This window comes from Eublepharis macularius, chromosome 19, assembly GCF_028583425.1.
Source record: "Eublepharis macularius isolate TG4126 chromosome 19, MPM_Emac_v1.0, whole genome shotgun sequence".
NCBI classification, from domain to species: Eukaryota; Metazoa; Chordata; class Lepidosauria; order Squamata; family Eublepharidae; genus Eublepharis; species Eublepharis macularius.
In genome coordinates, this window is record NC_072808.1 from 26,289,270 (window position 1) to 26,303,075 (window position 13,806).

The 13,806-nt window shown below is 49.3% G+C and overlaps 1 protein-coding gene across 4 annotated transcripts in view; it reads left to right on the plus strand.

The window, feature by feature from the left end:
* The window catches only part of HUWE1 (HECT, UBA and WWE domain containing E3 ubiquitin protein ligase 1), a 148,188-nt gene that overhangs the window by 115,409 nt on the left and 18,973 nt on the right, over positions 1–13,806 (plus strand). For all 4 annotated transcript variants that reach the window (XM_055003960.1, XM_055003962.1, XM_055003961.1 and 1 more), the window contains 17 exons: positions 249–463; positions 660–871; positions 1,203–1,385; positions 1,660–1,832; positions 2,034–2,182; positions 2,546–2,621; positions 5,467–5,565; positions 6,264–6,397; positions 6,703–6,874; positions 7,187–7,415; positions 7,641–7,819; positions 10,009–10,098; positions 10,188–10,339; positions 11,001–11,046; positions 12,049–12,333; positions 13,242–13,500; positions 13,586–13,719. In XM_055003960.1, the coding sequence (XP_054859935.1) occupies positions 249–463; positions 660–871; positions 1,203–1,385; positions 1,660–1,832; positions 2,034–2,182; positions 2,546–2,621; positions 5,467–5,565; positions 6,264–6,397; positions 6,703–6,874; positions 7,187–7,415; positions 7,641–7,819; positions 10,009–10,098; positions 10,188–10,339; positions 11,001–11,046; positions 12,049–12,333; positions 13,242–13,500; positions 13,586–13,719 (2,787 nt within the window). The remainder of the gene's footprint in view (positions 1–248; positions 464–659; positions 872–1,202; positions 1,386–1,659; positions 1,833–2,033; positions 2,183–2,545; positions 2,622–5,466; positions 5,566–6,263; positions 6,398–6,702; positions 6,875–7,186; positions 7,416–7,640; positions 7,820–10,008; positions 10,099–10,187; positions 10,340–11,000; positions 11,047–12,048; positions 12,334–13,241; positions 13,501–13,585; positions 13,720–13,806) is intronic.

Genomic DNA, 13,806 nt, shown 5'->3' on the forward strand with positions numbered 1-13,806 from the left:
AAACTTGTAAAGATTGGTCTGCGGTTAAAGCAGCCTCTGAATAGCACCTCATCACTCAGCGCCTTCCTGGCATATTGCTCAGGCTGATTTTTTTTTTTTTTGTACAGATGGGACTGCTCAGTTCCTTCTCAGCATCCCAGCGGGGAAGGCCCTTGGTTGGCCCTCTCCCATGTGCTGAACTGGCCCCATAAACTCTTCGGGCTCAGTAGCTCTTCTGCTAGTTAACCTTTTCCCTTTCATCCTCATAGCTTCCACTCCTGAAGACTCAAGAGAAAATAAGAAGGATAAAGAGGGTGATAAGGCAACAGAAGAGAACAAACAGAAGGCCAAGGGAAGCAAGCCTCTCATGCCAACCTCCACCATCCTGCGGCTGCTGGCAGAGCTTGTGCGTTCCTACGTAGGCATTGCCACCTTAATTGCCAACTACAACTACACTGTGGGGCAGTCTGAGCTCATTAAAGAGGTGAGCAGCCTTGGCAGATATCATCAAAACAGTGTCAGGCAACCCAGAGTCAGAGAATTCTAGTTTCTCTTCCACAAAGAGTGGTTCTAGTTTCTGTGGTATGCCTGGGGGGCATTGGGGGTGGGGGTGGGGTTTTGGCTGGGCAGGGTCTGGGCTTTCTGGACTCGGTGATGAGCTCTTCCTGTTGCCCCCTCAGGACTGCAGTGTGTTGGCCTTCGTTCTGGACCACCTGCTTCCTCACACTCAGAATGCAGAAGATAAAGACACGCCAGCCCTGGCACGCCTCTTCCTAGCTAGTTTGGCTGCAGCAGGTAGTGGTACCGATGCCCAGGTGGCTCTGGTGAATGAGGTGAAGGCAGCCTTGGGCCGAGCTCTAGCTATGTCAGAGAGCACCGAGAAGCATGCCAGGTGAGATGGGAGAGGTAGGGAGGCATTTTCTGTTTGGGGTGGATGGCTGAAGGCTGTGGCTCTAAAGCTCTGACTTCCTAGATTATTGTAATCCACATTAATGCTTGATTTTTGTTGTTCTCCATTGCGGGCCATTGCCTAATTCTCGGTGTGTGCATGCTTAGCGTAAGAGTGCCTGTGCAGCATCTTCCAAAGAGCCAGGATGTCTGCCACAGGAAGCACTTTATCAAGGCAAGGGTGTGGGTGAGAGCGAACAAATGCTGCTTTGGAGTGAGAGGGTGTTCCTGTCACACCTGCCCGTGTCTGATGGTGCCTCCTCGTCTGGGTCTAGGCTGCAGGCCGTCATGTGTATCATCAGCACCATTATGGAGTCCTGCCCGTCCACCTCCAGTTTCTACAGCAGCGCCACAGCCAAGACGCAACACAATGGCATGAACAGCGTCATCCGACTCTTTCTCAAGAAGGGGTTGGTCAATGACTTGGCCCGCGTGCCCCACAGCCTCGATCTCTCCAGGTGCGGGCCTTATCTCCTGTGTGGAGGCGGGACTGTGGCTCCTCAGCCCGGGGTGCGGGGGACGGGTGGCGAACCTGGAGTTCTGTCCAGAACTTGGCAGCCATTAAGACTCCTCCTTAAGAAAGGAAGCCTGTGTCACTTTCAGAGTACAATTAATCTTTTCACGTTGAGGAAGCGAGAATGAACCCTTTCTCCTGCCTCATTCCCAAGCTGTTAAAGCCATTGTTCACTGATTTTGGAGCTCACTATTTGTGTTGGTGTGTTTTTCCCAAAGTCCCAACATGGCTAACACAGTGAATGCAGCCTTGAAGCCCCTAGAGACACTGTCACGGATTGTCAACCAGCCCAGCAGTCTCTTTGGTAACAAAAGTGCCTCAAGCAAGAGCAAGGCAGAGCAGGATGCTCAAGGAGCAGCACAGGATGCTAACAGTGGCCCGCAAGATGCAGGTATGTGGCTGCCATTGCGGACTGCTATCCTCATCACAGTGGCCTGCTTTCAGCTTCCCTTGCTAGGAAACCTTCCTGAATTTGCTCCCTATGTGTTTCCCCTGGATCTGCCCTCCACTCCCAGCATCCTCCATGTCAGGGCCTTCCTGGGTGACTGTGGGAGGGGATTGCTGAGAAGGGGCTGACCTTGTGACCTTGCAGGAGGGAGTGGAGAAGTGGAGGCCCCAGAGGAGGACCATGACGCTGCCCAGGCCGAGGGAGCAGATGGCGACATCATGGATGGTGAAACAGAGAGCGATGCTGTGGTGATTGCTGGGCAGCCTGAGGTGCTGAGCACACAGGAGATGCAGGTGACTGGCCGGGTGCCACCACTCTTGGTGAAGGGGGCAGTCGGGTGTGGGCAGGATGCAGGCGCTTTGAGCAGCAGGGGGGGTCACACTTGCTCCTGCTTGTGTTGCCCACATGACAGTTTGGTGCCACCCACAAAGGGGAATATGGGTAAAAGTTTGACCTATTCTAAAACGACTCAGAAATCTAGGCGCATTTGTTTAGTTTGCTTGGAAATGTTTTGCTTGCTCTGTTCACAATGTGGTATTTGAGGCTTGAGTTGGAGCGGGAATCGGAGGCTGCCAGAACTCGGGGCTCCGGTCTTGTTTGCGTTGCAGGGTGTGACGTATCTGACCTCGTGGATGTGCTTGTCTTTATGCTGTTAGGTGGAAAATGAGCTGGAGGATCTGATAGATGAGTTACTAGAGCGAGATGGTGGCTCGGGGAACAGCACCATAATTGGTGAGTGCCAAGTCTCTTCTTATAAGTAAACTCTAGAGTTGAAGTCTAGTGCCTGGAACTAGGTACAGATTAGCTGCTGTATTCCCACCCGCCCCCTTCAGCTGCTGTTTCCTACTCGACTTGGGCACTGTACTCTGCTTGACATATATCAGTACTGCCTTTACAAGGGATACTCTCCTGTAACTCATGAGCAAGGAGGAACAAATGCTTCCTCACAGTGGCTCCATCACACTGTTACTTAGTGAGGTTTGGGTAAATGGCTTCTTGTACCCTGAAGTGGCCCCATAAGGGATCCCATTAAGGTGGCCAGAATCCAAAAGTCATAAAGCCATCTAGATCCCCTGGCAGCTTCAGGGGATCTTACTGGCATGTCTGGTGTTTCTGTCAAATTCAGACAGAACTCTAGAATTTGGAGACGACCCCTCTCCTAAGCAGCCTCTCCCCATCCGCTTTTGGTCTTCTCGAGGTGCTTGGGACGCGGAAATGAGTCTGGTGATTAGAGTGCGGGTGGAGTCGTGGCAAGCATGAGCATGAGCTACAGCGTACTTCTGTGGTTACTCAGGGGCGATGATTGCAGAAAATGTAATCTTCCTGCTGCTGTTATGTTTGTGCAAAGCCATACAGAGCTTTTCCAAGTAGTAAGATATCTGCATCTGACCGCTGATCTAAGCTCAAATAATATTAAATCCACAGTGGCTTCTTTGCAAGCAGTTTACAGATAAAATAGCTTGCGTCTGTTAAGAATTCTGCCCATCAGTACTGTTATAACAGGCCTATATGAGGATATTGACAGGGCGCAGGCTAGTCATAGTTGCTTAGATGACATGGTTGTTGTAGTTTGAGGATGTGAAATGTGTCCTATTACATCTATACTCAACCCTCATTTGTTTTGTTTAGTCCAAGGGGGGCTGCCTGGCCAGGTCCTGGGATAGTCAGTGTTCCCTTAAGGGAGATACCTTAAAGAAGGCTGCTCTCAGGCCTCCTATTGAAGAAGCTCTCCCTGGACCGGGTGAGCTAAATAACTCTGCTGGTGACAAATATCCCATTTTGGTTTCCTTTGGGCCCTGTGATTGGGTAAGGGGATTCTGAGGGGAAATTGCACCAATAGGAAAATAGGGGGGTGGTGCCTGAGAGAAGGGATAAAAGGCCTCGCCACAGTGGGAGGGGGGGGGGTTCACTCCCAGGGAGCAGAGGTGAGGAGAGGCTGCTGCAGATGGAGGGATCCTTGATCCAGAAGGGGTGAGACAGTGGGAAGCCAGTCGCCAGGAGACAGTTAAGGGCAGTCTAGTTAGATGCATTAGGGTGTGTTTGTTTATTCACCAACCTTTACTATTCTCTTTATTTTACAAAGTTTTGAACACCAGTCATTAAAAAACCTTTTAAATAAAGTTCTTTATTATTCTTCATGGGTCCTCACGCCTCATTTGCTCACATAATGGCTGATTCTGCACACGTTGGATAATGCACTTTCAATGCACTTTATCAATCGTTTGAGGTGGATTTTTTATTCCGCACACAAAAAAATCGGTTCCAAATGATCTATAAAGAGGATTGGAAGTGCGTTATCCAACACGTGCAGAATCAGCCAATAAATCAAACCTACTGGGAAAGAGTAAGCAGAAGAGGGTCGTTGGGGGCTCCGAGGAAACCTGTCCCAGAGTGGTGGCAGCCGGTAGAGAGCCTCCCTGGGCCTCGGCCAGCTGGGACGGGCTCAGAAGCGTTGCACTCGGAGGGTTTGGATGCTGTCTGGCCCAAAGCCATTAACAGGTGCTGAAGAGAGGCGGCTGTTCTAATCGAGGTGTTTGTGGTATTGGGCCCTGCGGGGTTCCACCTTAGTAGCTGTGCTGGTCAGCATCTACATGAAACCGAGGAGACTTGGAGTCAGGCGCTTCAGTATGGTTACTGGCACTCAACTCCTCCTTTTCAGTGGAATCAGGAAAGGCAGTGGGTGCGGTGCTTGTTTGTGGAAGCGGTGATGGGTCAGGACCAGTAAACTAATTCAGTCCCTGTGGTTGGGATTACACACTTACACAGCCACTTGACCAGAGAACGAACTGACAACTTGAGGTTGCTACTGGAATAGTGTTCGCAGAGAGAGGCTGAAGCCTTCGTTGTCGCCTGTATCCACACCCAGCTGGTGCCCCAGTCACAGCCTTTCCTTGAGTCAATGGCAAGACCTGGCCACGGCCACTCATGCCGTGGTCACCTCTCTTTCGGACTGCTGCCGTGCCCTGTACATTGGACTCCCTTTGAAAATGGTTTGGGAATCTCTAGTTGGTACAGAAATCAGCAGCAAGGCTGCCAGTGGGTGTTGACCGTAAGGACTGTATCCCTGCCAGTTCTAAAACAGGTTCGCTGGCTGCCCGTCGTTACACTTCAGGGTCCAGTTCAGAGTGCAGGTGATGACCTTTGAAGCCTGTAGTGGCTTGTGGGTACCTGAAGAATTGCTTGCTCCCCTTGGAGCCCACGTGAGGACCAAGATCTTCTGTGAAGGCCCTGCCGGACGTGAAATGACTCCGCTGCCTGGGACGGGGCCTTCCGTGCAGTGGGGAACTGGCTCCCCGCCAGCTGCTTGTCGTCCATAGGCCCTTCCTAGCTTTATATTGTGCACTGATCTGGCTTGCATTTTTTAATGTTGTTCTCAACTGAGTATCGGACTGTCTTGGCTGCTTATGCTGACAAGCACGGTCGACATTTTTAAAAGGTTGTCTTTGTCTTTTGTCAGCATTTCATCAGGATCACAAGGGGTGTCTGTCGATGAGCAGCCAATATGGTCAGGGTAAGGGAGAGGGTTGTTTGCCTGACAATCTTATTAAAAGCTTTGTCATGCGCTTCTGTCTTTCAGTGGGTCGAAGTGGGGAGGATGAATCTCAGGAGGATGTGTTGATGGATGAGGCACCTTCCAATCTGAGCCAGGCTTCCACCTTGCAGGCCAACAGGGAAGGTGAGCCAGTAAAAGGTTGCATGGAGTCTCTAGGCAGTGATTCCCAACATGATGCTTATGGAGGCCCATCAGTGTGTTTTTATTTTTATTTTGTTTATTTTAGACTTTTAATCCACCCTCCCCGCAAGCAGGCCCAGGGCGGATTACATCGGGAAGTGGTTTCCTGGCAACCACTTCCTGCTTCCCGAAAGCAAAGAGCCAGTCAGCCCTGCCTTTCCTCCACGTAACTGGAATAGAAGGTGCTTTGGCAAACATTCTGTCTGCAGGAAGCACTTGCTTGGAAAGAGCTGCCTCTGTCAACGGAGGACGCTTGGCTTGGAATCTCTTCACATTTTGTCAGTTTTCCCAGTATTTTGCCGTTGCTTCCTGCTGCCATGGGAGTCGTTTTTTGTGGTGTCTGCTGCCTTGTCCCAAAATTCCAAAAGTGCCCACAGGTTCAACTAAATTAGGGACTCCTGTTGTAGGGAAAACATCTGCAGTAATCCTTAATAGGGAATGAGTATTCCAGCAGCATACCAAAGATGACACCAGCTTGGGCTCCCTCAAAAGAGGAACGTTCTGATTTCTGAGGCTCAGTTGCCTGTGACCTCTCCCATCTGGAATGTGATGGGAAGTCTTGCTCAGAAGAGAACTAGAAGGATCTTGGCTTAGCTGCCAGTGGCCAAGTCCCCTGACCCACACGCTCCAATCTGCTTTAGATTCTATGAATATCTTGGATCCTGAGGATGAAGAGGAACACACACAGGAAGAAGACAGCAGTGGCAGCAACGAGGATGAAGATGACAGCCAGGATGAAGAGGAGGAGGAGGAGGAGGAAGATGAAGATGATCAGGTGAAGGCATTGGAAAGAAGACAGAGCTGAAGGCTTGCGGGGGCGTTCCCACCTTTGCAGGGGTATTAGTAGGAAAGACAGGTGCAGAAGAGCAGGGGAGAGTGATTAGCATTCAGAACTGGGGGGAATGAAGCTTGAAAGTCTGGGTTTGAATTGTGGTTGATAAAAGTCAGAATTTTTCCTTATTCATGCCCTGACCATAGGCAGGGCGAGAACATGAAGTGGGGAGAGTTGGCAGAAATCAGGACTCTGAATTCCAAGGAGTGAATTTGCTTAGCCTTCAGTGTGGCACTAACTGTCTCTAGGATGATGAAGAGGGTGAGGAAGGTGAAGAGGAGGAAGACGACGATGATGGCTCTGAGATGGAATTAGATGAAGACTACCCTGACATGAATGCCTCCCCATTGGTGCGTTTTGAGCGCTTTGACAGGGAAGATGACCTCATCATAGAGTTTGACAACATGTTCTCCAGTGCCAGTAAGAACTCTGAAATCTGGGAGTCGTGGGATATGGGTAGCATCTTAACGGCTAATGCTGTGTGGGTTGGATACAAAAGGCTGAGCTCTTTCCTCAAATATACATAAGAGTAGGAGGTTGGGCTCCTGAGTTCTGTCACCTACACAATGCTTGGTTCACACTATTTCTCGGGTAAATCTCAGCTTTGTACTTTGTGATTGTAGCCTCACTTAGCCTGGGTCATTTAATTTTGTCTCATCCAGAGCAATGATCTATTTATGTTTCTCCATAACCCCGTCCTGGTATATTAACCTCTCCAATTTCTCTTCCCAGCGGATATCCCCCCATCTCCTGGCAACATTCCCGCCACTCATCCACTTATGGTGCGACATGCGGACCATAGCTCCTTGACCTTGGGTAGTGGTTCCTCTACTACCCGATTGGCACAGGGCATTGGCCGCAGCCAGAGGACGCTTCGGCAGCTGACGGCTAACACAGGCCACACTATCCATGTGCATTATCCTGGCACCCGGCAGCCCAACCCACCTCTCATCTTACAGAGGTGAGGCCCAGGCGAGGAAGTGGAGCATCACATTTGCCTCAGTGAATTGATGCACTCTGGCCCTGTAGCTACCCATATCTTTGCAGCACCATTTCCTTCATCTGGCTCAGTGTTCAGACACTGAGGCTTTGATGGTTCACTGATTGACCTCCTCCTAGAAGCCGCGATATCCTTGGGAAAGGTGTACTGTTGCAGTCTTCCCACTGTTGCATTGTATTTGTTTAGGCTGCTGGGCCCTTCAGCTGCTGCAGATATTCTTCAGCTAAGCAGCAGTCTCCCACTGCAGAGTCGAGGTCGAGCTCGCCTCTTAGTTGGCAACGATGACGTACACATAATTGCTCGCTCAGATGATGAACTGCTGGATGACTTCTTCCACGACCAGAGCACAGCTACCAGCCAGGCAGGCAAGTCCTTATGGTACAGTTGCAATGGTGTGAAGCAGGGGCTCTGCTAGACCTTTGGGAGAAATCGAGAGAATGGTATCGCCATCGACCTTTGACCCAAGATCAAAATTCCTCAGCCCCTAAACCGGCACTTGTAAAAATCACTGCTAGTAGAAGTAAAAATAAACCCAAAAAGGCTGCTGTGTGAAAGTTTCATTCTCCCCCAGCCCAACCCTGGAGGGAGAAGCATTCCATGTAAAACAGATCTGGAAACTCAGTCTCTTTATTCTAAAGTAACACATTAACCACTAACCACAAAGCTGTTTTGAGAAGACTAGTCTGTCCAGTAGCCTGTCTCTTCACAGGCTAACAGCCCTCGTGACTGAAGAGAAGCCAGAAGTTTGTTTATTTAGCAGCAGATTGTTTTACCTATGCCTCATTAAAACTTCCAAACCATCCCGTTCTGAGATGTATACCCCAATTCTGAACAGCTCTGAAGGCTTTAGATAATGAGACCTAAAAACAGAGCTCTTTTGAAGGACCTGTAATTTAGTAGAAATAATTTGTATGGGTTCTCTTGGTTTTACTCTTTCCATAAAGGAACACAGAGACTTATTTTAAAGTGTATTCTGTATTGAAATAAACCCTAATATTTTTAAATTAAACAAGATACTAAAACACAAAGGATTATTAAACTGTATCCTATATGTAATACACGAGTAGATGCAACAAGGATTAGCTCTCCTCTGACATCTCTCAAATAAATCAAAGATTGGTTTCAAATCAGTTCTACTATGAAATATATTGAATTTTCAAGAAGTACACAGATAAATATATTTCTCACCAAGACCTCCATGAGATTTTCTGTCAAAACTCTAATCTCTTACCTGGATGGCATCTTTTGTACTAAGTGGCATGTGCTATCTATGGAGAAATCTAAGATCTTTCACACAGGACATCAATTTAAAAAACGACTGGTTGTAGATTTAGCTAATTCTTCAGATTTCCAAACATGTGACATTCTACCAAGCCAAAAGTGATGTCATGTTGCAGGTGCAAGATAAACTTCATAAATCTCTAGAAGTTTACTCAAAAGTTAAGTGAGCAGATCATGATTGGTTCATTCCAGCAATTAAAGAATCATTTGTCTACTACTGTCCACTACTATTAATTGGTAGTCAAAGAAAAAAGGAACATCTGTGTGTGTTTATACAAACTACATTAAAGTTCATACACAGTAAATTAAAATACAATTTCTAAAATTTTCACTAAGCCACTTTCAGAAAGATTAGGTGGTGTCATGCACCCCTGAGAGATTCAGGGATATTTTGGATGTGGCTACTTATGATGCATGCTTAATTACATGAAACTCACATTAAATGCATTAAAACCATTTCATTTGATTTCTTTGCAGGCATGATGATTAGTGCTTCTGAGCTTAGAATTGATTTCCCGTAGAAATAATTGTTTCAGACGTTTCATCTGTTGTTCAGATCATTTTTAAGATTTAGTTCTGGGCAAAAGTCCATTTTCCCCCAGTTATCTTTCTCAAGGATGTAGCGGAGCCATGCTGACACAGCAAGAAAGAAGCATGGTTGCTGCAAATCTGTAACAGCTGGACTCACTTTATTTTTCACCTAATGCCAAATTCACCTGTTAGTGACATCCTTGTTCAGCCAGCCTACACAAAAACCTGAGAATACCACTTGGATTCCACAGCAAATCTCCACCCACATAAAACATTTCTGTCAGCAGAATGGGGCTCCTCAACCCCCTCACACACTGCATCTCAAAATGCTCCCTGAAATTCTGCTCCTGGGACATCGGGGCTCCCAGGAACAGCAAGAGGGGTGAGTTAGAAGTCTGCAGTGAGATAGGAAAATTGGTGAAAATTTCCAAAAAATTCAACTTTTTAAATTTTCCCGTCTTAGTTTGGACAGCTTCATAATGTCCATGTGATTGGGAAAAAAATTTAAAAATCACATTTTGATGGCCCTGGGAGCTGATTAATCCACGGAATTAGCTTACACATTCAGCTGACTTATCAAGCATTGATAAACCAAGTGATGTCCATACATTTGAGAAAATGTCAGAGTGCTCTCAGTCCTAGGCCTGGTCAGTGCCCATCAGTCAGCATGTATTAGTGGCAAGATTTCAGGCTTCTAAATGGGCTCGTTCAACAATTCCACTGTCTTCATCTTTCTCCTTAGGGACCTTATCAAGCATCCCCACAGCCCTGACCCGCTGGACAGAAGAATGTAAAGTGCTAGATGCAGAAAGCATGCATGACTGTGTTTCAGGTGAGCCAGTGAATACCTGCCTTTCCTTTAGCTGGCAGAGCCCTTTCTGCCCTAGACAACTTTTCAGTCTCTGCGTTTTCTCTGCCCAGTGGTGAAAGTTCCCATCATCAATCACTTGGAAGCACTGAGGGACGAGGAGCTAGAGGAACGCAGAGAAAAGAGACGCAAGCAGCTGGCTGAGGAGGAAGCAAAGGGGACCGACAAGGCCAAGGAGGTGGAGGACAAGGAGCAGAATGCCCAGGTTGGAGGCCCGCCCAGCCGGAGCGTTGTCAGTGTCTTGTGATTCTCAGGAGAGCTGTAAATAAGAGAACACGAATCCACAGTGCCTAGTGAAAATACTGCCCAATATGTTCAAGTGGCTTGAAAAGCCCTCAGACAGGTGCCATGTTGCCAGCTTGAATTTGGCGAATTGGCCATTTTTTTTGTGTGTTGGTGGGGTGCACTGGACAGCACATTCTGTCTTGTCCTGCCTTCCCTGCCCCCCACACCCAGACGTCCTTGTTCAGCAAGCAGGGGGGTGATGGATTTGAGGAAAGGACCCTGCTTCACTCCTTCTGTCAGGAGGTGGGGCGGGGGATCTGATGTGCTAGCTTCTGGCTCTTACACCCAGATTCCAACCCTGGCCACAGAAGCAGATTTTGCTCCTTTTTTAAAAAGAATGTTCTGATAAACTTGCTGCACAAAGTTGTAGGCCCCGATTAATAGGCCGTGGAGAACAGTTGTAAAGCAGCAGATAGACATGGTAGGTTTCACTAGTCAGTCGGCCCGAAGCTACCTGCTGATTCTTCCAGCTATTCTAGAGGGGAAAGGTGCACTTCACTGCCTAGTTGGATCTTTAGATAAGTTCGGGCTTGGGTTGGGCTAATCCCGGATCACTCTGATTTTATTCCTTACCTCTGCAGGGGCCGGTACCCCAGTCAAACAGTTCTGCTGAGCAAAACCTCCCAGGTAACTTGTTGCTTGCTGGATATCTGTTTGGTGCCTTCTTCCCCCAGCCTAGCAGGTATAGATGTTGCTCTTGAACCTTCTGGGATGAGGTAGTAGATTGTATAGTTTTAGGGTCATACCCGGTCTTGGAGATAACTATACAATCTACTGTCTTTCCTGTGAGGATTCCCCATTCATCATGACAGCATTGCCTGCGTGGAAGAAGAGGAAGGAAGTCACTGTGAGACATCTCTCGCTCTGAGAGGAGAAAAGGGCATGGAGCGGAGGCAGGAGCGGGGGGTCACAAGCCTCGTGTCAGGATCTTGTTTCCTTGAAAGAGGGGGCGTGTTGGGAAATCGGGGAATGGGACAAACGGGGTTCCTAGGCCCTCCTACTGGAGAGAGGTTTGCCAACTGGGGTGTTCCCAGTTAGCAAAGGAAGGGATACTGAGTGGGTGGCTCCTTTCTACTTTCTCTAATGGCTGGCCATGCACATTTTAGCAAAATTGTTCTGCAGTGAAAGAAGCGCCCCCCCTCCCCCACTCCACAGCATTGGAGCTCTCAGCTCTGCTTTCATTCCTCAAACATGCCCTGGAATCCTTCATCTACCCCCATTCCCAGGATTAGGCAGTTGAGGTGGGAAGGGATCTGGACGAAACAGCTGTAACAAGGCCTAGCAGCTCAGCCTTCCCCAACCAGGCCAATGGATCGAGTAAGAAATCTCTGGAGAAAGCGGAGGGCTGTTTACTGTTGCTCCTGCTGGGGTGAGGTAGTATGTTGTATTGTTGTGGGGTAGGGATTTGTGCCCCAAATCAGAGATAACTGTACAACTTACTACTTTCCCTGGGTGGGGTGAAGTGCCTGAGACTGGGGGGGGGGGCATACTTCTCCACGGGCCTCGCTCTGAGCAGTCCGTGGGGGACGTCGCTCTGTTCTGCCAAGGCCCTGCTTGAAGCCCCTCCTGCTGCTCAGCAGCCTGGGACTGAAGTGCCCTCCCTCCCTCCCTCCCTCTCTTGGCTCCCAGATGGTGCCGCCCACCCGGATGGCTATCCTGCAGTCCCGACTGCCGCCGAAGACACCTCGGCTGGCCCCAAGCAGACTCTGGTCACCCTGGAGAGCCCCCAGCAGCAGCAGCAGCAGGCGGCGGCGACAGGGGCAGGAGAGCTCCCCTCTGAGCTGGTGGGGCAGTCCAGCGCCCAAACCTCTGGGCAGCTGCTGATGCCTGTGGAGCAGGAAGACTCGGGCCCTGGGAGGCCGAGCGCAGATGCTGAGGCCACGCAGATGGAGCTTTCACCTGCCCCCACCATCAGTAAGTGGCCGCAGGCTTCGCCCTCCAGCAGGCGGGATCCCACTTGTCCTTACTCACACTGCAAGCCTTCTCAGAATACGGCTTAGAAGTTAGTGGCAGTGGCAGATTATGCTTTCCTTGTCCCTTAAAATGTGCAAGATGAGCTAAATATTGACCGCCCCAAACACCTCCTTCATCTTGGCTATCACGCAGTGCAATCCTGAGCAGAGTTACTCCAGCCTAAGCCCATTGACTAGAGTAACGGTTTAGGAGTGCACTGAAAGGCTACCTAGATTTTTAAAGGGCAATCTCTTTTGGAGAGATTTAAGTTGAAATTTGGAGTGCCATGTAAGGTGCTGGGTCTAACTAGTCGTCTGTGCAGCTCTGGCGGTTATCTCTCTAGTCGGTTACTCCTTAGTGCATGGTTTTAAAATTTCACTTCTACTTCACCTTTCTTTCCCATGAGAACCCAGAGTGGCTCACTCCATTTCTCTTCCCTTCCATGCTATTCTCACTACAACCCTCTGAGGTAGGTCAGGCTGAGAGAGAAGGAAAAACTGGCCTGAGGTCACCCAGAAAGCTTCCGTGGCTGAGCAGGATTTGAATCTAGGCACACGCTCCAGTCGTGGCAGCACCCTGGCTGTGTCTGAAGTTGTCACCAAGAAAAGAAATTGCCTCAGGTTTGCGTTGGCACTTGGGCCCTGCTGAATGTTATGCTTTCATCCTTGGCCAACAGCAGATTTTTAATCAGTTATTTCAGAATCATAATGTCTTCTGCCACTGTGTACCTTCGAAAAGGTGTTTAAAAAACACACACATAAGGTGGTGTGTGGACATGCTTCTATGTGGACTGATTGTGCCTCAGAAAACTGAGTCCCGTCCTGCTCCAAGTATGCTCTTCCCTCTCACATCATTTCCTGTCCCACCAGCCTCCCTGTCCCCGGAGAGGGCCGAAGACTCTGATGCCCTGACGGCTGTCAGCAGCCAGCTGGAGGGCTCGCCCATGGACACCAGCAGCCTGGCCTCTTGCAACCTTGAAGAAGGCGTTGGGGAAGGGGGCGGGACCGGCAGTGCAGAGCACGTGGGCACAGGCCCCGGTGCAGCAGCAGCTGATGCAGTCCAGCAAGGTCCCAATGCCCAGACCCTTCGGGAGGGCCGGCCTGATGCCAGCCAGCAGGTGGATGACGGGTAAGAAGCAGCAAGGAGCAGGTTCATTCAGGAGACTTGTCTGCCAGAAGAGCATTACTTAACCCTGCTGCTTTTTGCTTCCTAGCTCCCCACCTGCCTCCTTGTCTGAGAGCTCCACCCCCAGGGATTCTGCTGTGGCCATCGCAGGAGCTGATTCTCGGGGCATCTTGGAAGAGCCACTGCCCTCCACCAGCAGCGAGGAAGAAGACCCCTTGGCAGGTAAAGGCTAAAAGAGTACTTAAACCTGGTTATAAAGAATATCTATAATTCATGCCCTCTTCTCTGGAGACAGCAGTTCTTCCTAAT